Raw genomic sequence first — 21,621 nt, forward strand, 5'->3', positions numbered from 1 at the left:
CTCTGGGTCTGCCTAATGCTAGACTTCCCTCCCAAGGAAACAATAAATATTCCTAGGCAGTGAGCCAATTTCAGTTGGCTATAGTCTGTTTTACTTAGTGTCTTCTCGCAGACATGCTGAGAACTTTGGTGAAATCAGAAAACAAAGCCTTTTGCTGAGAAAAACATTGAATCTAACTATCGGCCCCTTTGGGCTCAGCTCTGATTAAGAAGAGGAAACAACAAAGACAAAGACAATTCTACAGAAGGAAAGCCGTTTCCCTGGCCTTGACTTGTTTATAAAAGGCCTGATTTTGAGCTGACAGGGGAGCTAAATTGATCATCCAACGATGACAATGAAGGGGCAACACGAACCGAACCGTGGCTGGCAGCTGCTACCCATACCGCCAGGTAGATGTCCTTGTTCCTCCCACTCGTTTTAAAGAGAAAACAACTCTAGTTATCAGACTTCTATTATCTGACACTGGATTTAAGGTTCTAGGGCTAAACCTTTATTCTCTAGACCATGTTAACCTTGAAAGCTTATGTCTCCCTTGTAGAATTTGGAGGGGGAAGAAAAGAACAGGTTGATTTTGTAGGAAATGGTATTAGTTATTACACGAGGTGCCTTATGATTGATTTGTACAGGCAACAGCAATGTGGACCAGCCCTGCTCTGCCCTTCAATTTCTTTTTCTTTCTGGACTCTTCCAGAGCCCTATCTGGTCTCTGGGTGGAAGCCAAATATCACAATTCCCAGAGGCTTTTTTTTTTTTTTTAGGTTTTATGTATATATTTGAGAGAGAGAGAGAGAGAGAGAGCACAAGCAGGGGGAGCAAGAGAGGGAGAAGCAGACTCCCTGCCTGTGTGGGGCTCAATGACCTGAGCCGAAGGCAGATGCTTAACTGACTGAGCCACCGAGGTGCCCCCCCAGAGTCTTTAATTCAGTCTTGGTTAGAAGTTATAATAAAAATGCAGGACTCTAGCAGAAGTTTAATTAAAATTCTTGGAAGAATAGGAGACTTCTGGGCATCGGCATTTTCAAAATTTGAAAAGATAAAGCCCCAACTAGCCATTCCACCTTGCTAGACAGATAAAAGGGCAAATAATAAACATTCACCTATAAAGATATGATAAAACTTTAACTAAAAATGTACTTACTCAGTTTTCATCGTTATAAATAGAATTTTGATCCAAATCTGTTTGCCAAGAACAGAGAACTTTTTTTAATAGTCCCCAAAACTGCTGACTTTGTTAAAACAGTTAACAAGCAGGGTTTTGGGGACTGGGTGACTCTAATGACTGGGTGACTCAAGTGCTTGGGGAGCCTCTGTAAACAGACCTAACTCTAAGCCAGAGTCAGAAAATGAAATGCAAACACAACGAATCAGAAACAGCCAACTAAATTTCTCAAGTCTGAGAAAATGAAATTCAAGAACCACTATTCTAACAGCCAAATAACTAGACTTTCCCAAACGAGACAACCGTTTTCAGTTTGGGCTCCCGATCTGAATTGTTTGCTCAAATAAACCCTTCAAAATTTCATGTACTTCAGTTTACCCTTTCACAACTTATATAACCTTGAGAATGAGAATGTTTGCCAAAGGAAAACCTATTTGTGAAAATGCACCTCACAGATCAGAAAAAGCACTTGATAAAATTCCACACACGTTCATGAAAAAAGCTCTCAACAAAGTAGTCTAGAGAAGAACGTCCTCAACCTGACAACACACATCTATAAACAAGTCTCCAGCTGACATTGGATTTCACGATGAAGACTCACTACTTTGCCAGTAAGATCAGCAACAAGACAAGGATGTCTGCCCTCACCACCTCTATTCGACACTGTATTAGAGATACTAATCAGTGCGATAAAATGAGAAAAAGAAAAAAAAAAGCATAAAGATTAGAAAGAAAGAAAACTGTCTTTATTCACATACAGTGTGACTGTCTATGTAAAAAAAAAAAATCCTAAGGGATCTACACAAATCCCATGGGATAACAAAAATTAATAACTAAATTTAGCAAGGTCACAAGATACAAGGTCGATATATAAATATCAATTTTATTTTTACTATGCTATCAACAACTAGGTAATGAAATTTTTAAAAAATATCATTCAGGAGCGCCTGGGTGGGGCAGCTGGTTCAGCCGTCTGATGCTTGGTTTTGGCTTAGGTTGTGATCTCGGGGTCGTGAGACTGAGCCCCACGGAGACTGAGCCCCACATCCAGCTTCCTGCTCAGTGTGGAGTCTACTTGAGATTCTCTCTCCCTCTTCCTTGCCACCCCAAATAAATAAATAAATATTTAAAAAAATATGTCACTCAACTAGCACCAATAACTTAGGCAAGAATCAGTAACAGATGCTAAAACTAGTGCATACAGGTTTGTGGAGTAACAAGAGATTTATAGAGCCGCAAAGTATTTCCCCACGATACTTATTCATCACAAAGGACAAAACAGTAATTTTATAGTGAACGAGCCTGGCCCTCACCACCTTCACAAAATGACCCAAGTTAACACCATCAGTAATACAGCAAGCCAGGAGCATGTGCTCCGTGATCTGACGCGCTGAGAGGAACACAACGTCACTTCTGTGGTGTTCTGGCCAAACGTGTGTAGAGCCTAAATGAAATCACCGGGAAACATCAGACATTTTGTACAATGAGCGATATTTTACAAAGTCACTGACCTCTACTCTTCCAAAACGTCAATGGCACAGAATACCAAGAAAGTCACAAGAACAGTTCCCAGGGAAAGGAAACCAAGCAGACATGACAAATCAATGCAATGCATGATTCTGAATTTTCTTTTGCTATCAAGAACATTATTGGGATAATGCAGAAAAGCTGAATAAGGTCTGACATCAGATGACATAGTACTACATCAAGGTCAGTTTCCTATTTTTGATTAACTGTCCTGAGGTTAAGTAGGAGAGTGTCTCTCTTTTTAGGAAATAGCCGCTGTAGTGAACAGGGATAAGGCAAAATCACATATGCAACTTACTTTTAGTTCAGTAAAAAATACGTACCCATGTGTTAACATTTGGGGGATCTGAGTGAAGATTATAAGGGAATCCTTTGTATTACTTTTGCAACTTTTCTGCAAGTCTGGAATAAACGAAGTTATTGACAAGCTTGTTTTATAATTCACATGGAAATAAAAGAGTCAAGAGACTCTTGAAGACCAAAGCTGGAAGTCCAACACAATCTGATTTCAATATTTACTATTAAGACAGTGTGGTATTGGCACAAAAATAAACATACATATCAAAGAAACAGAATAGAGAGTACAGAAATAAACCTACACGTACATGAGCAACTAATTTGCAATAAAAGAGCCAAAACAATTCAGTGGAAAAAGGAAAATCTTTTTTTTTTTAGATTTTATTTTTAAGTAATCTCTACCCAACATGGGGCTTGAACCTACAACCCTGAGATCAAGAGCTGCATGCTCCACCGACTGAACCAGCCAGAACCCCAGGAAAACCTTTTTTTAGAGTATTTTCAACAAACATAAAAAAAAAAAAAAACCACCAGGAAAAAAGGACCTTATCCTCTACTTCACACAATATACAAAAATTCATTTGAGATGGATCAGAGATCTAAATGTAAAATCTAAAATTATAAACCTTCTAGAAGAAAACACAGAAGATGGCAGTAGGCAGAATCATGGCACCCCAAAGAGCTCCATGTGCTACTCCATGACACCTGTGAATATAGCAAAAGGGACTTGGCAGATGTGATTAAGTATCTTGAGAAGGGGAGATAAGCCTGGGTTATCCAGGTGGGTCCAGTATCATCACAAGGGTCTTTATAAGAGCGAGGCTAGAGAGTCAGAGAAGTGAGGATGGAAGCAGATGTTAGAATATTGTCATCGCTGCCTCTGAAGATGGAAGGGACCACAGGCCAAGAAATGCAGTGGCCTCTAGAAGTTGTGGTAGGTAAGGATATGGATCCTCCCCTAGGGCCTCCAGAAGAAACCGAGCCCTGCCAACACTAATATTTTAGCCCCCTTGACTGATTTTGGACTTCTGGCCTCTAGAACTGTAAGACAATAAGTTTGTGTTACAGTTTTAAGCCACTGAGTTTGTGGTCATTTGTTATAGCAGAAATAAGAAATTAATACAGGGAGTGTCATTATGACTTTGGGACAGGAAAATATTCCTTATAGAACACAAAAGGCACTCAGCAGTAAAAAAGAAAAGAAAAAAAAAGAAGAGAAAAAAGAAAAGGAGGAAGAAAGGAAGAGAAAGAGAGAGGGAGGGACTTAAAAAAAAACAAACAAACCCTTGATTGATTGGACTTCATCAGCTCCAGCAAAAGGCACTGTTAAGATAATGGAAAGGTTAAGTACAAGGACCATGATGAGCACTGAGGGAGGTAAGAAGTGTTGAATCATTACATTGCACACCTGTAATTAGTATAACACTGTATGGTAATTATGCTTTAATTTAAAAAAAATTTTTTTTAAGGTAATGAAAAGGCAAGTCACAGACTGGGGGAAAAATGTGAAACACATGTATCTGAAAAAAAAAGAAACAAACAAACCCATGATTAACATCTAGGACCAAAAAACAAACAACCCAATAAAAAACAAGCAAAAGACCTGAATAGACACTACATAAAATAGGATAAATGAATGGCTAGTAAGTACGTGAAAGGTTACCTGATGTCATTACTTGTCAGGAAAATGCAACTTAAAGCCATAATAAAATACCACCACGTGCCATCCGAATGGCTGAAATTTAACTAATGACTGGCAACACCACGGCCAGGTGAGGACACGGAGCAACTAGAACTCTCAGCTTCTGCTGAAGGGAACGTACAGTGGTACAACCACTTTGGAAAACTCAATGTCTAATAAGGTTAAGACATACATCTACCCTAAAACAACGCAACTGCACTCTTAGGTATTTACCCCAAAGAGATCTCCGTGCAGAGGCTCATACAAAAATGTTCACAGCAGCTGTCATCATAATTGTCAAAGGGTGGCAAGAGCCCAGGTGCCCATCCACAAGAGAATGAAGAAACAAACTGCAGTCTCTGCCTGAGATGAATGCTACTCAGCTGACAAGCAATATGGAAGAATCTCAAAAAAAAAACAAAAACAAAAACAGGACATTGAGTGAAAAGAGCCAGCCACAAAAAAAGCACATACTGTCAAATTCCATTTATATGAAATTCGATGACAGGCAAAGCTAGTCTGTAGTGACGGAAGAGACCAGAGGCTGCCTGAGCTGGTGAGGGTGGGGGGTGGGGAGTGACTGCAAAGGGGTGCGAAGGACCTCCCCAGGATGCTGGCAATGCTCCGTGTCTTGACTTGGGGGGCCGGTTACACAGGTGTGTACAACTGTCAGAACTCCTCGACCTGTATGCTAAGATCTGTGCATTTTATTATAAACAAAATATACTTCAATTAAAAACAATTTCTCACTGCAAGGAAAAAAAACTCATCTTGTAGAAAACTGGTTTACCGTTTACTTAAAATTGTAAACTTGGCTTTTCCAAGTAGGTTTATTTCTACCCCAAAACGTTGTAGGTTAGCCAGCTGGCTAATTATGATCTCACCAACCCGGCTCTAATGAATTCGACCGGTAGGAAGAGGATTATGTCAACTTTTAAAATATTCGTAATAGAGTGGGGCGCCTGGATGGCACAGTTAAGTTTCGGTTCGGGTCATAGTTTCAGGGTCCTGGGATGGAGCCCCACAGCAGGCTCTGTGCTTAGCAGGGAGTCTGCTAGTGATTCTCTCCCTCTCCCTCTACCCCTCCCCACCCCAAGCTCACATTCTCTCTCTCTCCCTCTCTCAAATAAATAAATAAATCTTCAAAAATAAAATAAAATAGGGGCGTCTGGGTGGCTCAGTCAGTTAAGCATCTGCCTTCAGCTCAGGTCATGATCCCAGGGTCCTAAGATTGAGCCTGTATCAGGCTTCCTGTTCAGCGGGAAATCAGCTTCTCCCTCTCCCTCTGCCCTTCCCCCTACACCGCTCTCTCTCTCACACATAAATAAAACCTTTAAAAAAACAAATATCTGTAATAGAGCAAAAGGCATTCCTTCTTGTAAACATTTGTGGCATATAAAGTGACTAACAGAGGCATCCCAAACAATGCGGAACCTCAATTTGCCAGGACATCTGGGAGAACCTCTGGGACCAGAGAAAAGCAGTTTTGCTCTCAAGCAGTGGCTGCCTCTTAGACCAAACGAGTGCGTCTGGTTACTCATGCCCCCCACCCCGATGCAAACGTGGGTCTCTGCCCTGCTCCTCCAGAGGGCAGAGATCAGTGTCACTCAACTCCACCCCAGCCTGGCACCCAGGAGACCCCGGGGGGAAGGGGTGATGGGGGCACCTGGGGCAGGGATCAGCATAGGGCCCATCTTAACGCCCTGCTTACCTCGTAGTCTTGCTCCCCAGCCCCTCCGGCCGAGCTGCCCACCAGCACCTCCACAAAGGCCGAGCCGTCATTGCCGATGTCCACGCTGTGTATCTGTTCCTCCTTCTCCAACTATGGGAGGGGGAAAGCCCACTGTCAGTGCCTGCTCTGCCCCTGGGCTCACTGCGCCACCTCGAGAGAAGGATGATCCCCATCTGGGCTGCCGCATCTCCTCGCAGTGTCAGCTCTGTGACAGTAGGCGCCAGAGTGAGGGGTGTCACCGTGTCCCCCTCATGTAGCACAGGGCATGGCCCAGAGGTTGGAGCTCAGAAAATCTTCACTGGATGAATGCATAAGCCCCCACCCTTGTCTTCCCAATGCCTCCAGACGCTACCAGATCGGTGTGGAACCTGCCACCACGGAGCTCTCCTTGGTAGCATCTGCCAGGGTTCTAACTTCAAATCATCATGCACACAAATGGCACATCTGTGTCCCCCCCCCCCCGTCACACAGGACTCCAAAGAAGCTCCCTCAGGGTAGGGGGCCTGGTGTGGTTTTAATCACCACGGATTCCTGGGCTTGAATCCCAGCCTAGCAAAATGGCCTTGTGAGCCGATCTCTTGGAGCCTTGGTAACCTCATCTGTAAAATGGGGATAATCACCAAATCCAGGAGTATGCACATGAATACTTTGGCCACACTGACAGCCTTTAGTAGGCACTCTGCCTCAGTCGGTCAGGAGGCACTGTTAGTCAACGCTCCATAATTACTTTTTGAAGAAACAAAAGCGCTATCGATGGGGAGGGAGGCTCCCTGAGAAGCTTCTGCCATTCTGGTCTTGACAGTTAAAGGCACAGAAAGCCATGTGGGGGTGGAAGCAGTAGGAACGGCTGATGCAAGTCTGCTCTCCAGTTCAGGGCTCTTCTCTTTGGCTCCCAGAATGACAAGTTATTATAGCACTCAAAGGTCCACCGGCCCCAGGAGCACCCAACGCCCCTGATAGCCCTATCACCAGCCATCAAGAGGTCGCCCAGACTTTGCCTACACGCTGCCACAAACAGGGACAGCCCTACATGGGAGGAAGGAGCCTGGACTTGGGGTAAGGTGAGCCTGGGTTCAAATCCAACCCTGCCATTTGCAAGCTGTGCAAGCCTGGGTGCCGTGCAACCTCTGAGCGATGGTTTCCTTTTGTGTGGAATGGCCAGGCTGTCCTAATAACCCTCCGCCTGGAAGGAGCTCAGATGACTCACGAAAATAATAGCCACCAGAGCACTTGCAGCAAACGTCGAAGTGCTCACGTTGCCCTAGACGCCTAATACGTGCATCTCCTCTCCTCAGAACGGCTCTGCCAGGCAGGGGCTATTATTACCTCCACTTAACACATGAATGAGCGAACGGAGGCAGGAAGTGGTTATGTAACTTCCCCAAGGTCGCACAGCTGGTGAGTGGCAGAGCCCAGCCTGGAGCCCAGGCAGGCTGGCTCGAGTCCACACGTGCTCCTCCTCCACATCACAGGCACGCTGGAGAAAGAGGCGGTGCTGAGGAAGGGGCTCCCCCTTGCCTCCACAGCTGCAAACCCTGGGACAGTGTGCGGTGCTGCCCGGGTACACAAGTCCTAGTCTGACTTCTCAGCTTCCTGCCACACTTGATGTCTCTCCTCCAGTCACGCCAGCCTTTTGTCCCAAGAACAGAATGGCTCCTTTCCACCACAGGGCCTTTGCACCTGCCAGTCCCCCTGCCTAAACCACTCTTATTTTTCTTCAGTTATCACCACTTAATATTATGTAACTACCCTTTTTATTTGCATTTGTCTAGCATCTGTTTCCCCCACCAGACTTTTAAGCTCCAAGAGAGCAGAGGTAATATCTAAGTCATTCCCCACTGTGTCCTGAATGCTGAGCACAGTGTCTGGTCCTTCCCAGCTCTGCATACTTAGTCTGTGTGACCCTGGAGCAAAGAGTTTCATTTCACCCCTGCGCCTCAGTTTCCTAACCTGTAAAATGGACACTATGACAACTTCTAACTCAGAGAGTCGTTGTGAAGATTCAAATCAGGGATACGTATGAAGCCCCTTCAACAGTGCCTGCCACAGAGTAAATGCTCCATAAATGTCAGCTGATACTATGCCCACAGAAGGCCTTCAATACGTTCCTGATGGACAGATGGACGGGAAGCGCCTAGTAACCATTTGCTGAAGGAACAAATACCCCCTGAGCTGTAACTCGGGCTCTGCCCTTCCCGACCAAGTGGCTTTGGTGAGGCACTGGCCTCTGTGTCCCCATCTGTCACAAAGGAATCATCGTGGCCAACACTTTCAGATTCTCACTGTGTGCCAGGGGCCTGGTGTATTCGTATCCTGCTGCTGCTGTAACAGGTGACCGCAAATTCCCTGGCTAACAACAAACCTCTTACAGATCTGGGGGTCGGAAGCCTGACATTTAGTCTCACAGGGCTTCAATCGAGGTGCCAGCAGGCTGCATTCCTTCTGGAGGTTCTAGCGGAGAATCTGTTTCCTTGCCTTATTTCCAGCTTCTAGAAGCCACATGCATTCCTCAGCTGGAGGCCCGTTCCTCCGCCTCCAAAGCCAGCGACAGCATCACTCTGGCCTCTGTTTCCCTCTTCACGTCTCCTTCTCTGGTTCTCCTGCCTCTCCCTCTTACCCTTACCCCTGTGAGGACGCTATCCCCCAGATAACCCAAACTAATCTCACTACCTCAAGATCCTTTACTTCATCACATCCATAGGGTCCCCTCTGCCGTGTAAAGTGACATATTCCAGGTTCTAGGGATCAGGACATGGATATCTTTTAGAGGCGATGACTCTGTCTATCATGATTGGCTAAGCTCTTTGTGGGTCGGGCATCACTGAATCCTCACCTCACAACTACCTTAGAAGGAAGGGTCTGTTACTCTCCCGGTGTTACAGATGGGCAAACAGGCTCAGGCAGGTTCAAGAAATAGCTCACATGTCACATGCGGCTAGTGACGGAGAGAAATTTGACCCACCTGCCTGCCTACAGCTCCACACTCCTTCTCAACACCCCTATTTCAACCCTCAAGGTAAAAGGTCAACATCTTTACCTCTCTCACACAACAAAGCACAAGGCTCAATCTGTATTTTGAGTGAATGACCTTTTTTGCATATATTAACTACTTCTAGTTTAAACATGTACTCCCTTGTATTTCTTCTTTGTGATAAAGTATTTCCAACCACAGTGTTCACACATGGAGACAACCCAAATGTCCATTAATTTAGGAGTGGACATATATACATCATACGGTGTATCCAGTGATGGACAGAAAAGGCTGACACACGTGACAACACATAGGAACCTCGAGTGTGTGCTCGGTGAGAGAAACCAGACACCAAGGTCATAGCGTATGATCTTGTTTACGTGAAAGGTCCAGAACAGACAAATCTACAGAGACGAAAAGTGGATCAGTGGTTGCAGGGGCAGCTTAGGGAGCAAGGGAATACAGAGTGACTGCTGAATGGTGATGGGGTCTCTTTGGGCGATGAAAATGTTCTCAATTAGTGGCAGCGACCGCAGGACACTGTCAAGATGCCAAAACCCACTGAATTGTACGTTTTAAATGGTTGAGATGGTGAATTTCATGTTATGTGAATTTTATCTCAAAAAAAAAAAAAGTGGGACGACTGGTCTCAGTTGGTTAAGCATGACTCTTGATCTCAGCTCAGGTCTTGATCTTAGGGTTGTGAGTTCAAGCCCCACATTGGGCTCCACGCCTACTTAGAAAAAAATGTGAGCATTCAGCATCCGCGGTTAGGAGCGGGCTCAGGCATAAATGCCGGTCATCGGTGGCCAGGTTCACGTGCACCTTTCTCAGGAAGACATTACTCACAACAGGAAAACAAATGGGGCTGGGAAGGCTCGCAAAATCCTGAGAGACATTGTGTTAAAAAACTGTTCCACGTCCAGGAAAGGCAGGGTTATGCACCACTTAAAGGAATAAGGTAGAACTTTACCCAGTGCCAGTGGATCTCCAAGATCTATTGTTATTTGAAAGAAAGCAAGGGGGGGGGGGAGAACGGTGCATGTATTATGTACTTGGTGGAAGAGGGGGACAAACGTGTTTATGGGTGTTCAGTGACCCAGGAGTTCAGTGACCCACGTGAGAAACTGCCAACAGCGGCTGCCTAAGGAGGGAGCAGGAGGGGGTGGAAGCCAGTGGGGAGAGGGGGGTGTAAACCCTTTTGTGCCTTTTAAATTTGCACCATACACATACAATACTCATTCAAAAAGTTAACAGAACTGGGGCATCTGGGTGGCTCAGTCAGTTAAGTGTTTGCCTTCGGCTCAGGTCATGATCCCAGGGTCCTGGGATGGAGCCCCAAGTCAGGCTCCCCGCTCAGCGAAGAGTCTGCTTCTCCCTCTCCTTCTGCCCTTCCCCCTGCTCCTTTTCTCTCTCTCTAATAAATAAAAAAAAATCTTTTTTTTTAAAGTTTATAAAACTGCAATGGTATTCTCCAGCTATGGAGTATATACAGAAATGAGAACAAGCCATTCACAGCTACACCCACCAATGTGGATCAAAATAACAAACAACACGCTGAGTGACAGCAGCCACAGACGTCTATACTGCATGCTTCCATCTATATAAAATTCAAAATGAGGCAAAACGAATTGATGCTACTAAAAATCAGGATGGTGGCTACCCTTTGGGGGGCAGTGACAGGAAGGAGCGCAGGGGGCCTGGGGGACTGGGCCCGTTCTGTGACGCGGATGTGGGTGGGGAGTACATAGACTGTGAGGATTCACTGAACCGTGCGCTTCGATGTACACCTGTTACATACTAAATAAGTGAAAAACAATTTAAAACGCCACGAGGACAAACTGAGTGGTCAGAAAGCCAGTGAAAGACAACCACAAAACGTGCGGCACCTTGCCGTTAAGCATTTCTTCTAAAGAGCACACGTCAGCGGGGCACCAGAGCTACCTGGACCTCCTCCCAGCCATGCCCTCTGGCCCAGGAGCGGTTACCCAAGAGGCTGGAACTCCCCTCCTGGGAGCAGCTGATGGGTTATCCATGGACCCCCTGTCAGCTACCGCAAACAAAAAAAGGTGTGTGTGGCCGTCACGAGCAGAGGGTTGAATCCTGTGTGGCAATCCAGATGTTGCGTAACATAGTTGGGAGGAAAACAATACGGGGCAGAACACTCCACAGATTAGTCCGCATGCATCGGTGTCCGGAAATGTCTGCCTTTCCACTCGCTTGACAAGAACCAGAATTAGCATTAGGTGAATTTGGAGCTACCCTGCACACTGGCAATGGCCAAATGCAATCAGATTGCCCACGGTGTCTCTCACAGGGGATAAACTAACAACCACCTCGATGCCGCTTGCCCCTGTGCTTTGTTCTCAACACAGAAAGCAGGATTCTGTGAGAAGCTAAGGCCGCTTCTGGTTCTCCTTCGCTCAGAGCCCTTCCGTGGCTCCCAACTCATCCAGAATAAAAGCTCAAGTGCTTACAGTGGCTTTCAGGCCTTCAGCGTGTTGGGGGCCCTCCACCCCTGTCCCATTAGCTCATCTCCTGCCTCCCCCTCCCCCGGCTAAGTCCACTGCACCCATACTGGTCTCCTTGCTGTTCCTCCAGCACGCCAGGCGCCAGGCTGCCTCAGAGTCTGCATTTCCTCCCAGATCTTTACAGAGGTCACTGTGCTCAATGTCACCTGCTCAGGGAGGCCCCCCAGGATCCCTATTAAAAGATAAACCTCTTGGGATGCCTGGGTGGCTCAGTTGAAGTGTCTGCCTTCGACTCAGGTTGTGATCCCAGGGTCCTGGGATTGAGCCCCAAGTTGGGCTCCCTGCTCAGCGGAGAGTCTGCTTGTCCTTCTCCCTCTGTCTCTCTCCCCACTTGTGCACACTCGCTGTCTCTCAAATAAATAAATAAATAAAATATTTTTAAAAAAATAAAAAAATAAAGAAAAATCTCTTGCCAGTGCCTCCTCCCCTAGCTGCAGCATTCCCCTTTCCTCTTAAGGGTTTAATTTTCCTCCACAGCACTCACCATCCCTCGACATGCTTTACATATCACTTTGTCAGTCTCTCCCTCCTAACATGAAAGCTCCACAGGACTGACATATTTTGGTCTCGTGCTGTCTGCTGCTGTATAGCCCCAGGACCTAAAACGGTGCTTGACCTATAGAAGGTGCTTCATAAATAATGACTCAGTGAACGAATGAACATAAGAATCCATTCATTCCTGAGTCTATAGGTTCTGCCCTCGTGCTGACAACTTCCACACCTCTGACTCCATCCAGGTCCGGTTCTGATTGTTAACTGCCGCCTGGACTTCGAATGTCCCAAAGTCACGGCCCGCCTGGACATCCCAACTGAAGGTATCACCTTCTCAAGCTGCCCCTTCTCTGGGTTTCCCATTTCAGTGACAGCTGCAATATCTCACTCGGTCACGCAGGCCAGAGAACCCTGTGCTTTGCTCTGGCCCCTCAGGTTCCCACATCTCCCTGTTGTGTCTTTCCTGCCTCCGGTCTCTCTGCTCCCACTGCAACGGGGGTACAGAATGGATGTGATTCTCCCGGGGTCACATGATCCTAAGAGAGCCCAGCAGAATCATCAACCAGTAATAAAAACATGAATCCCTCCCTTTATACAAACATCTGCCTGTTGACAGAGCACTTTTGCAGACGTTATGTCACCACATTTTCACAATGACGCTGGGCTTAGATTTCATTATTCCCAATGGACAGGTGAGAAAACAGGTTCAGAGAAATGAAAAAATGTGCCTGAGGTCACAGAATGAGTAAGAGAGAGAGATGGGGACTTGAACCCAGGTCCCAAGACTAAATCGTGAACAACTTGTACCTCCCTCAGTTTACATATTTATTTATTTGTTTGTTTGTTTGTACCTCCCTCCGTTTAAAACACTGGCTCTTAGACAAACGGCATAAGCTCCCTGGGACTCCGTTTCCTCATCTCTCAAATGGAGATAATACTAGACTCTAGGTCATGGGGTTTTTACAGATTCAATGAGTTTATCAATGTGAGGTGTTCAAAACCATAACTGGCAGCTGCAATGTTGAATCAATGTCAGCTCTCATTATTAGTACTCTGTTAGGGACTGAGGAGATATTTAAACTTCTAAAATCAGAAAGTCTTATAGGTCTGCATATTTTTCCTGGGGAGAGAATCCTCAGCTTCTCTCTAATTCTAAAAAAGCCCTGTGAGCCCAAACTTTTTCAGAACCACTGGGTGAGAGAGAGACTGAGAAATCGTTTGACACAATCATGTAAGCCTTGCTCTGCACATCCCTCCCCAAACACCCCTCCGCTCAGAAGGAGTAAGGCCAAGCTCAAGGAAGCCAGTGTGTGAACACAAAGCAGTATGACAAAGCGTTCAGAGCACCAATGTGGGTTTGAGTCTTAGCATGCCTTGACTGATGGTGGTAATGGCCCCTGCATCACACCACGCTTGTGAAAAGCAAGATCATTCAGGCCAGTACCCAGCACAGAGCAGATGCTTCAAACACGCTTAGCTCTCTCCTCCCACCAGTTTCTTATCCGTGACAGGAACAGCCCATTTGGAATTCTGTAACCATCTGGGGTCAAACCACGCTTTCCTGCGTGCCTCTCCCCAACTTCACAGCCCTGGGGTGAGGAGTGGGTGAGAGCACGCGGAAGAACCTGGCAAGCATTCCAGAATGGCACTTAACCTGGCCACGTCACTCCTCCCCCACCTCCTGCTTCAGTTTCCCCATCTTTAAAATGGGGTTGATTGGTTTCCGTGATCTTCCAAGACACCTTCCAGCCCTGAGCCCACTGACTTTGGAAGGCAGGAGAGTGAAATGATTCACTCTGGTCCAGCTGAGGAAACTGAGGCCCAGAAAGTAAAAGCAACCTACCCGGGCCACACATTGATTCCTATGGTCATCCTGGCCTAGTCCTTGGCCCACCTTTGTCCTCTGCTAAGGGGCACAGCAATCACACTGCCCATTTTCCAGGTAAGGAAGCTGAAGTCCAGAAGGGAAAGTGTCTTAACCCACTGCCAGTTGGCTCAAGAGCAGTGTCTGGACCCTGAGTCTCCAGACTCCTATTAGGAAGGAGACAGGGGGAGGGCAGGATCACCTGGAGCACCACAGAGATAGTCTTCTCGCCTGCCTTGGCTGCTCGCCATTTTCGGTAAGTGTCCGCCTTGAGAAGGTTTTCTGCACAGTGGGTCTGGAGATAAGCGTGGAAAAGGGAAAATAAGGGTACAGGGAAGAGAGCTCGGTCCCCGTCTCTCACATTATTCGCTGGAGTCCTCCCGAGCCCTCTGCGCTCCCCCAGATTTAAAATTCCCCGTTAATCCCACCACACCCTGCCTCGAGTCCCCTATAACATTTTCCCCTGGATGCTCCCCAGGTCCTCCTTTCCTAACCGGAAGTTCCCCTATTCCACCTCTCCCAGAATTCCCTCATAGCCTCCTGGAATTCCCCCCTGACCCGCCACAGACTTCCGTGAAGCTCCCTTTCACACTCCCAAAGTTCCTGTAGTGCCCCCGCATGGATTCCCTGACGTCTTCCAACCTCCCCCCACGCCAGCTCCTCACCGAGTCCTGGCTACTGCAGGACACCACATGGCGAAGCCGGATCTCCGGCATGTCAACGTCCCGGGCTTCGCCTGGCGCGAAGGATGAAAGAAGGTCCGACTGCGGGGGGGGTCGTTGAGGGGGGGTGGTGCTCCCTGCGCGGGCTGAAGTGCGCAAGCGCACAGGCCTCGGGCCTTTCAAATCGCCGGCGCGCCGGCTCTCGCGTCGACGGCGCGCAAGCCCAGTCGCGCCACTCCGGAGCGAGGCGCTTAGTTCCCTAGCAACGGGCTTACCTCTAAGCCCCGCCTCCCGGTGACGTTAACACCCTTCTTTCTGGGCGCCTGGCAACAGGAGCAGCCTCCGGGATTGGCCCCTAGAAAAAATTCGCCATTCTCATTGGACGACGCAGTCACCTCCCAAACTGAAGCCTTAGAAAATAGGAGGACGCGGACCTGACTGGTTTTTCCCAGGGAACCTGGAGCGTACCGCTACGGGATCCTCTCCACGGGTTCCTGCGGTTACCCCACCTTCCCCGCTACCCCACCACCATGCACACACGAACAGAATCTCCGATCTCTCTAGGGTTATGCCTGAAGCCAAAGAGAGAGTGGATCAGGGACCTAAATAAGTTCTAAAGCATGCATCCAAATCAGATACACACACCCAACCTAAAATGCTTCCACTGATGCCTCAGTTTCCCAATATGTGACCTATGGGCATCTGTCTCCTACCACGCCCGCCCCTGCCTGTTAACAGGCATCCCTCTGTTCGGTCCCCGTGAGACCCAGAGGTGCAGCCCCAGGCGGGGTCGGAGCTGGGAACAGCCCAAACACAGAACAGGGAATATGAGCCAAGCGCACGAAGAAGGAAGAGAGACAGGGAGCCTAGTCCCCCGCAGAACGAGCCTGGACATGCTGGGCGCTCCCAAGTAGGGCCCCACCCACGCTGGGCGCCTCCTTGGAAAGAGAGAGAAGAGAGAGGGGATCTCAGTTCCAGCAGCCACCCTACACCTACAGGGAGTCAAGTGACCCGACTCTGACCTTGGGCTTCAGGCCACAATAAAGGGGGAGAGGAGGGCGGTGGGAATGTGAGAAAACAGGAAACTGACCTTCTGGGTCTTGATGGATGAGGGGGCTAGAAATCGAGAGTCCTAGGGTCCCTGTGGAGCAGATGGCTGAGCATGAGATGCCCATGTCCCTTTTGGATTCTGGTTCCATATCCCCAGCCCAGAGCCACAAAGGCCTGCCCTGAGATCTTACCTCAGCTATTTCTCACCCCAGGGTAAAGGTGGATCCAGACCCGCCCCTCCTCAGCTTCCTATAAGGGCTGGGGACCTGGGACTACAGGTTCACTCACCATGAGGACTCCCATGAAACCGGGGACCTTCTTGCTGGCCTTCACTCTGCTCTGCACCCTCCTGGGTCTGGGTAAGTGAGAAGGGGTCTGGACCATGAAGACCATGAGAGAGCACTCAGCAAGGTCCTTGAGGGGGAAAGAGGTGGTGTCCCGGGAATTCAGATTCATGGTGAAGGCAGAGGCAGCCTGGGGCCCCACGGGAAGAAAAGCTCAAAAGCTCATGTGACTGGATCCCTGAGAAAGGAGGGAGCTTGGTGGGCTCAGAATCCTCTGTCACCCCAAGCAAGGTCTTAAAATGAGACATCGGAAAATGGATAAGAGCATGACTAGAAGGGGCGGGGGGAAGCTTGGGGGTGCGGCATGGGGGAGAAGAGATTTCCTTTCTCCCTGGATTCTACAGAGTTCAGACCCCAGCCCCCCTTCCTTTAGATGCGGGAATTCAGACAAGCTCCACCTTCCCCAGGATCCAGGTGTCTGGGCCCCCAGTTGCCCCCTCTCTTAGGACCAAGGAGTCCATGAACTCAGCCCTCCTGGGCTGGACTCTCCCTTCTTGATCTGGGATGAAGACCCCAGCCTCAGGTTCCCCTGCCTCAGTTCCTACCATCCCCAAGACCTACACCTGGTCTTGCGTCCAAGAAACAGCTGGACCTGAAGCTTCACAAAATCCCATGGAAACCTTCGCCAGGACCCCTCCCTGTACCCGAGCTTTCTCAGAGGACCCTAGCGTCCCCAAGTCCCCAGCCTTGTAATTAGGTAAACAGGCTCCCTGGTGGAGTCGCTTCCCTCCCCTGGAAGCAGCTTTGCTGGCTCCACCACCGCGTCCCAGTCAGAGCACTGGACAGTTCCCTGGACAGCGGTCAGGGCTCCACCCATGAACACTTAGGGAGACACCTGTCCCTCCTTCCTCAGGACTCCAAATCCGGCCCCCTTTGCCCCATCTCCCTCTGAACTCTGAAGTCTCACTGGTGGTCCACTGACTACACCCCTCATGACGACAGCCTGGCTCTCTACACTGCAGGGTGCCCGCTGAGCTGTGAAGTGTGCAGGGGCTCCGGGCCCACTTGCAGCGGGAAAATGAAGGCTTGCGAGGCCGGCAAGGACGCATGCGTGGTCATCGTCGGGGAGTCGAGCACAAGTACGAGCAGGGCCTGGTGTCACACCTGGGGAGGTGGTTGTGCCTTCAAGGGTAGAAGACAGCTCCACGCCAGGGGAGGGGTCATCACGGTGCTCATGTGGGAGGTCAGGGAAGAGGGAAAGACTATCTTGGGGTGGCGGGCGGAAGGAAACGAATTCAATGGGACAATAGAAACCATTGTTCTCAGGGATTTCTGAAAATGAAACTCTCCAAAATATTAGACCGGGGGGGGGGGCAGATATAGAGACTTTCTTAGACAGGAGGAGATGAGGAAAGGAAAGGACATGGGGAACAGGACAGGTGAGAGGGATAGAATCTAATAGGAAGGAGGTAGCATGGGGGCGGGGCAGGAATAGAAGGAAGAGGCTGGGGTGGGTTGGGAAGACAGTGATCAGGTTGACCATTTGGGGTGAGAGGGAGGAATCGTCCAAAATAGGAGGAAGAGACAACCCCCCCCCATGGTGGGGGATGGTGCGGGCTGGAAGGGACCATTCCTGACAGGAGGAGGAGATACGACACCGAGGTCGAGGGAGAGACAAAAAAAGAGACCATGCCAGGCAGGAGAGGAAAGGTAACCCTGAAGTATGAAGCAAAGCGTCGTGAAGAGAAGTAGATGGAGATGGGGAGGCAGGTGGGTGAAATGGGAGAGGTGGGCGTGACTTCAATGGAAGGGACCGCCCCAGACCTGAGAAAGGATAGGGGAGAAGGGGAGCAATGGGGAGACTGCGGGCGGGACGGACCCAGGGTTTTTCTTTCAAAATTGAAAGACCATTCATTAAGCACAGGAGAGATGATGGGGCCGGGGCGGCTGTGAAGGTGGTGGCAGGAGATGAGGGCCACCTGGATTGTAGGAACCACGCCTACCGGAGGGGGTGTGTAGGAGGGTGGGATAGAGGGTTGCGCGCTGCTCTACCCACCGAGCGTGCGTTGGCAGGTGGGCGAAAGGACCCGAAGGGCTTGAAGAGACCATCGCAGGCTTATAGGCGGGAGATTCGAACCCTGGAAGTAGGGGAGAGGAAGGTGGGAAAAAGCGCCTTTTGGGGGGTGATGAGAAAAATCCTTAGATTGGGTTGGAAGAGACCACCACTTGGGGGGGAAGGAGATGGCCACGGAGACTGGAAGAGACCACTGCAGCCAAGACGTGGGGCAGCAAGAGACCACTTTAGAGGATATGGGTGTTGCAGAGTGGGGTTGGGATGGCCTCCCAGGGTTTGTTGGAAGGGATTTGGAAGGTGCAGGGGGAGGGCGAAGGTGGAGAAGGTTGGGAGAGACCATTTCACACAAGCATGGGGGTAGCCATAGGCAGGACCTTTGGAAGATGGCAGTGGGGTGGGGCGGGCAGAAGAGACCGTGTCAGGCAGGCACCTGGGCTCGGCCAAGGGGAGCTTCAAGAGACCATCGAGGCAGACTGGGGGCTACGGTAATGGGGCGGGGGGGGGGGGACGCGACCTTATAAACTACTCCAGACCATACCCCAGGCAGATAAAGAGGCATGGCTTTGGGGCGCTGGAAAAGACCACCCTAGGCAGTCGCGGGGTGTGGGAAGTGCAGGGTTGGGACAGCACCCCTCCCACCCCTCCGAGGCCGAGGCCAGGTCCGAGCTGGAGTGGGATCAGCAGGCCCTGCTGGAGGCCTCCCTTCCTGTCCCGCCTCCTTCAGAGGGCCACCAGTCACTGAACACCTACAAGGCCTGCATGAAGTACAGCGACTGCTACACCGGCTTCGTGTCCACCACGATGGGCCCCAAGGACTACATGGTGTCCAACACGCGCTGCTGCCAGAGCGACGGCTGCAACCGTGGCTCTGTGCCCCGTGAGTGTCAGCTCAGCCCCACATCAGGCCTCGCTTCCAGCTGGCCCGCAGAGCCCGCTGTGTGTGCCCCGCTCCTGCCTCTGACCCGCGCTGCAACACGCAGCAACTGGCTTGCCGTGCCCCTCAGTTTCCTTACCTGTAAATGTAGTGTCCATTTGCAGCCCATATTCCCCCCAGGGTTGTTGTGAGGTGAGGGAAGTCTTTCATCGACCCTGTGCACCTTATACTCCGCCCTCCTCCCCAGCTCCCCAGAACAATCGTACTGAGAACGGCCTCCAGTGCCCAGCCTGCATTGCACCCTTTCAGGAGACATGCCCTGGGACCCAGGCAGCCCGCTGCGTCGGCCAGGAAACCCACTGCGTCTACTTCGCTGGCAATGTGCAGGCGGGTGAGGGGAACCTGGATCTCTAGACCGGGGAGGGGGGGGACAGGGCCTCCAGGTTCCAGGGAGATGGTGGCTCTGGGGAACTGGGTGAGGACATCCAGAGTGGGGCAGTGGGGGGGGCGGGGAAGACCCCTGGGTGGTGAGGAAGGAGGGGTTAGGGGCCGACTGCATTCTGGAATCCCCTTCCCAGGTCTCATCAACCCCAAATTTGCCACTCGGGGCTGTGCTACCGAGAGTGCCTGCTATGCCAAGGCTGGGGCCCAGGTGCCATCAGCCTCTTATCTCTACTTCCTCCGCCGAGCAGACTGCCTTCCAGCGCCCCAGCCCCCTGGCAGAGCAGAGTGAAAAACTGAGGAATATGTGGCTTGAGGTCTCCATTTGTCCTCAGCCTACACCTCCCCATGTGCCTAGATATTAAACGGGTTAACAAAGCAAGCCTGAGTCCTTGTGATACGATGCATCTCAGGAAGGTAGGGTACAGAAAGCAGGGGTCTTAACCCTTGAGAACCCCCTCTTTGCAAGGGAGGGAGAGAAGACTCTATCATTTATTAAAGGATTACTCCCTGCTGGGCTGCTGGGCTGTGTTCTCCATGCTGTACCTCATTTCAGAATCCCAACAACTCTGTGAAGTTGATATTATTATCCCCATTTTATAGATGAACAAACTGAGGCACAGATTGTGGTCACTTCCCTTGGGTTCAAACCACTAGGGAGGGGCAGACCCCAGAGTCCATGATCACCTCTCTTGACTCACCTCTTCCACTTTTTGCCTGCTTTTCATATCTGCAATTGTGGATGGTAATAGTTATAACTTCATTGGGTTGTTGTGTGAAATGGAAGAAAACTCAAAAAGCACTTAGCGTGGTGCCCAGCACCTGTAAGACAGTGTTGCTTCTAGAGAAAATATGTCTGTAAATAGTAATCATCATGATAGCTGCTACTTAATGAGTGACCATTACTTGGAAGGTGCTAAACCCTGCCCTCAATCAGATCATGCTATAGTAAAAAGCAAGTCTCTACTCTCAGTGGTTTAAAGCAACAGCGTTGTATTAGTCGACTAATGTTGCAGTAATGCTGTGTAACAAAGGATCCCCACACTGAGCCATTACCGCAAGCATTCTTCTTTCTGAGGGTTTGTGGGTGGCTGGCTCTGCATTCGCTGCTTTGGCTCCAGTCTGGGAGGAGGATTCAAGTTCTGGGATCAGGGGCTCCCTGGCTAATGTTCTTATGGCAGATCTCGGGAGCCCAGAGCCCAAGTGCATTAAACGCTCCTGCTGAGGTCAGGTGTGCAAACATTCCATTGAGTCAAGTAAATCATACAGTCAAAGCCAACATCATCTGAGCAAGGAAGTGTAGTCCCCTTCCAGTGGGAGGGAGAAGAGCCGTGTTTGCTGAACAAGTCTCCATTAGTCCCCCAGTATTCGATTCTTCCTTCACCCTACATGTCTAGCACTGTTCATGGGGTGCTCTGCTCATCAGAATTGCAGAGCAGGCCACTCAAACATTGCTGTGTACAGCAAAGTGCAGGGAAGTCTCACGTGGGTGATTAAATGCTGTGACCCAGAGGTGACCTGACATAACTCATGGGATGGAGCCGGTCGCATGGACCACCAAATCCCACGGGGTTGGGGGGGGTGGCTAGGAAGTGCAGACCTGCTCTGTGACATTGACCATGGACGTGTTTCGTAAACAGCACACGAATGGCTGCCAGGGCCTCCGAGCAGAGTTCTCATTTTATCTTCACAACAACTCCCTGTGATAGACACCGTTATTCTCAGCCCTGTTTTCAGAAGAACCTGAGGCTCAGAGGAGGGATGTGACATTGGAGTTCACACTACTACAAAGTGGCAGAGTTTAGGATTTTAATCATTGCATCACGTCGAGGGGGGAAAGGACCACAGCTCAGAGAGAGGAAATAAGCGTATTATCTGTTATCTTTGGCTGTATCTTTCTGTAACCACACCAAAACTTAGTGGCTTAGAACAATCAGTCACCTTTTATTCAGCTCAGGATTCTGCCAGTCTGCAGTCTGGTC

The 21,621-nt window shown here is 49.5% G+C and overlaps 2 protein-coding genes across 8 annotated transcripts in view; one reads left to right on the forward strand and one right to left on the reverse strand.

Annotated features, from left to right (window-relative positions):
• The window catches only part of XRCC1 (X-ray repair cross complementing 1), a 32,552-nt gene extending 17,475 nt beyond the window's left edge, over positions 1-15,077 (reverse strand). For 3 of the 5 annotated variants that reach the window (XR_004619226.1, XM_034639435.1, XM_034639437.1), the window contains exons 1-4: positions 14,920-15,077; positions 14,457-14,549; positions 6,376-6,486; positions 4,268-4,306 (exon numbers count right to left, since the gene is read on the reverse strand). Coding sequence is in view for 4 of the 5 variants with exons in the window: in XM_034639435.1 (XP_034495326.1) it covers positions 4,268-4,306; positions 6,376-6,486; positions 14,457-14,549; positions 14,920-14,970 (294 nt within the window). In the remaining variant the exon portion in view is untranslated. The remainder of the gene's footprint in view (positions 1-4,267; positions 4,307-6,375; positions 6,487-14,456; positions 14,550-14,919) is intronic. The other 2 variants (XM_002923931.4, XM_034639436.1) reach the window with 2 other exon arrangements.
• A 697-nt stretch (positions 15,078-15,774) lies between these two features.
• Positions 15,775-20,015, forward strand: PINLYP (phospholipase A2 inhibitor and LY6/PLAUR domain containing). Of its 3 annotated transcripts, none has more exons than XM_034638949.1 (6): positions 15,775-15,826; positions 16,179-16,325; positions 17,273-17,389; positions 19,049-19,201; positions 19,446-19,589; positions 19,777-20,015. In XM_034638949.1, exons 2-6 carry the CDS (start codon positions 16,256-16,258, stop codon positions 19,929-19,931), a joined length of 639 nt encoding a protein of 212 aa, XP_034494840.1. In that variant the 5' UTR covers positions 15,775-15,826; positions 16,179-16,255; the 3' UTR covers positions 19,932-20,015. The 3 variants fall into 3 exon arrangements, with proteins under 3 accessions (XP_034494840.1, XP_034494841.1, XP_002923996.1); XM_034638950.1 differs by lacking the exon at positions 15,775-15,826 and adding an exon at positions 15,856-15,985; XM_002923950.4 differs by lacking the exon at positions 15,775-15,826 and having other exon boundaries at positions 15,856-16,325.
• The last annotated feature ends 1,606 nt before the right edge of the window (positions 20,016-21,621 follow it).

This window comes from Ailuropoda melanoleuca, chromosome 12 (assembly GCF_002007445.2).
Source record: "Ailuropoda melanoleuca isolate Jingjing chromosome 12, ASM200744v2, whole genome shotgun sequence".
Lineage (NCBI taxonomy): Eukaryota > Metazoa > Chordata > Mammalia > Carnivora > Ursidae > Ailuropoda > Ailuropoda melanoleuca.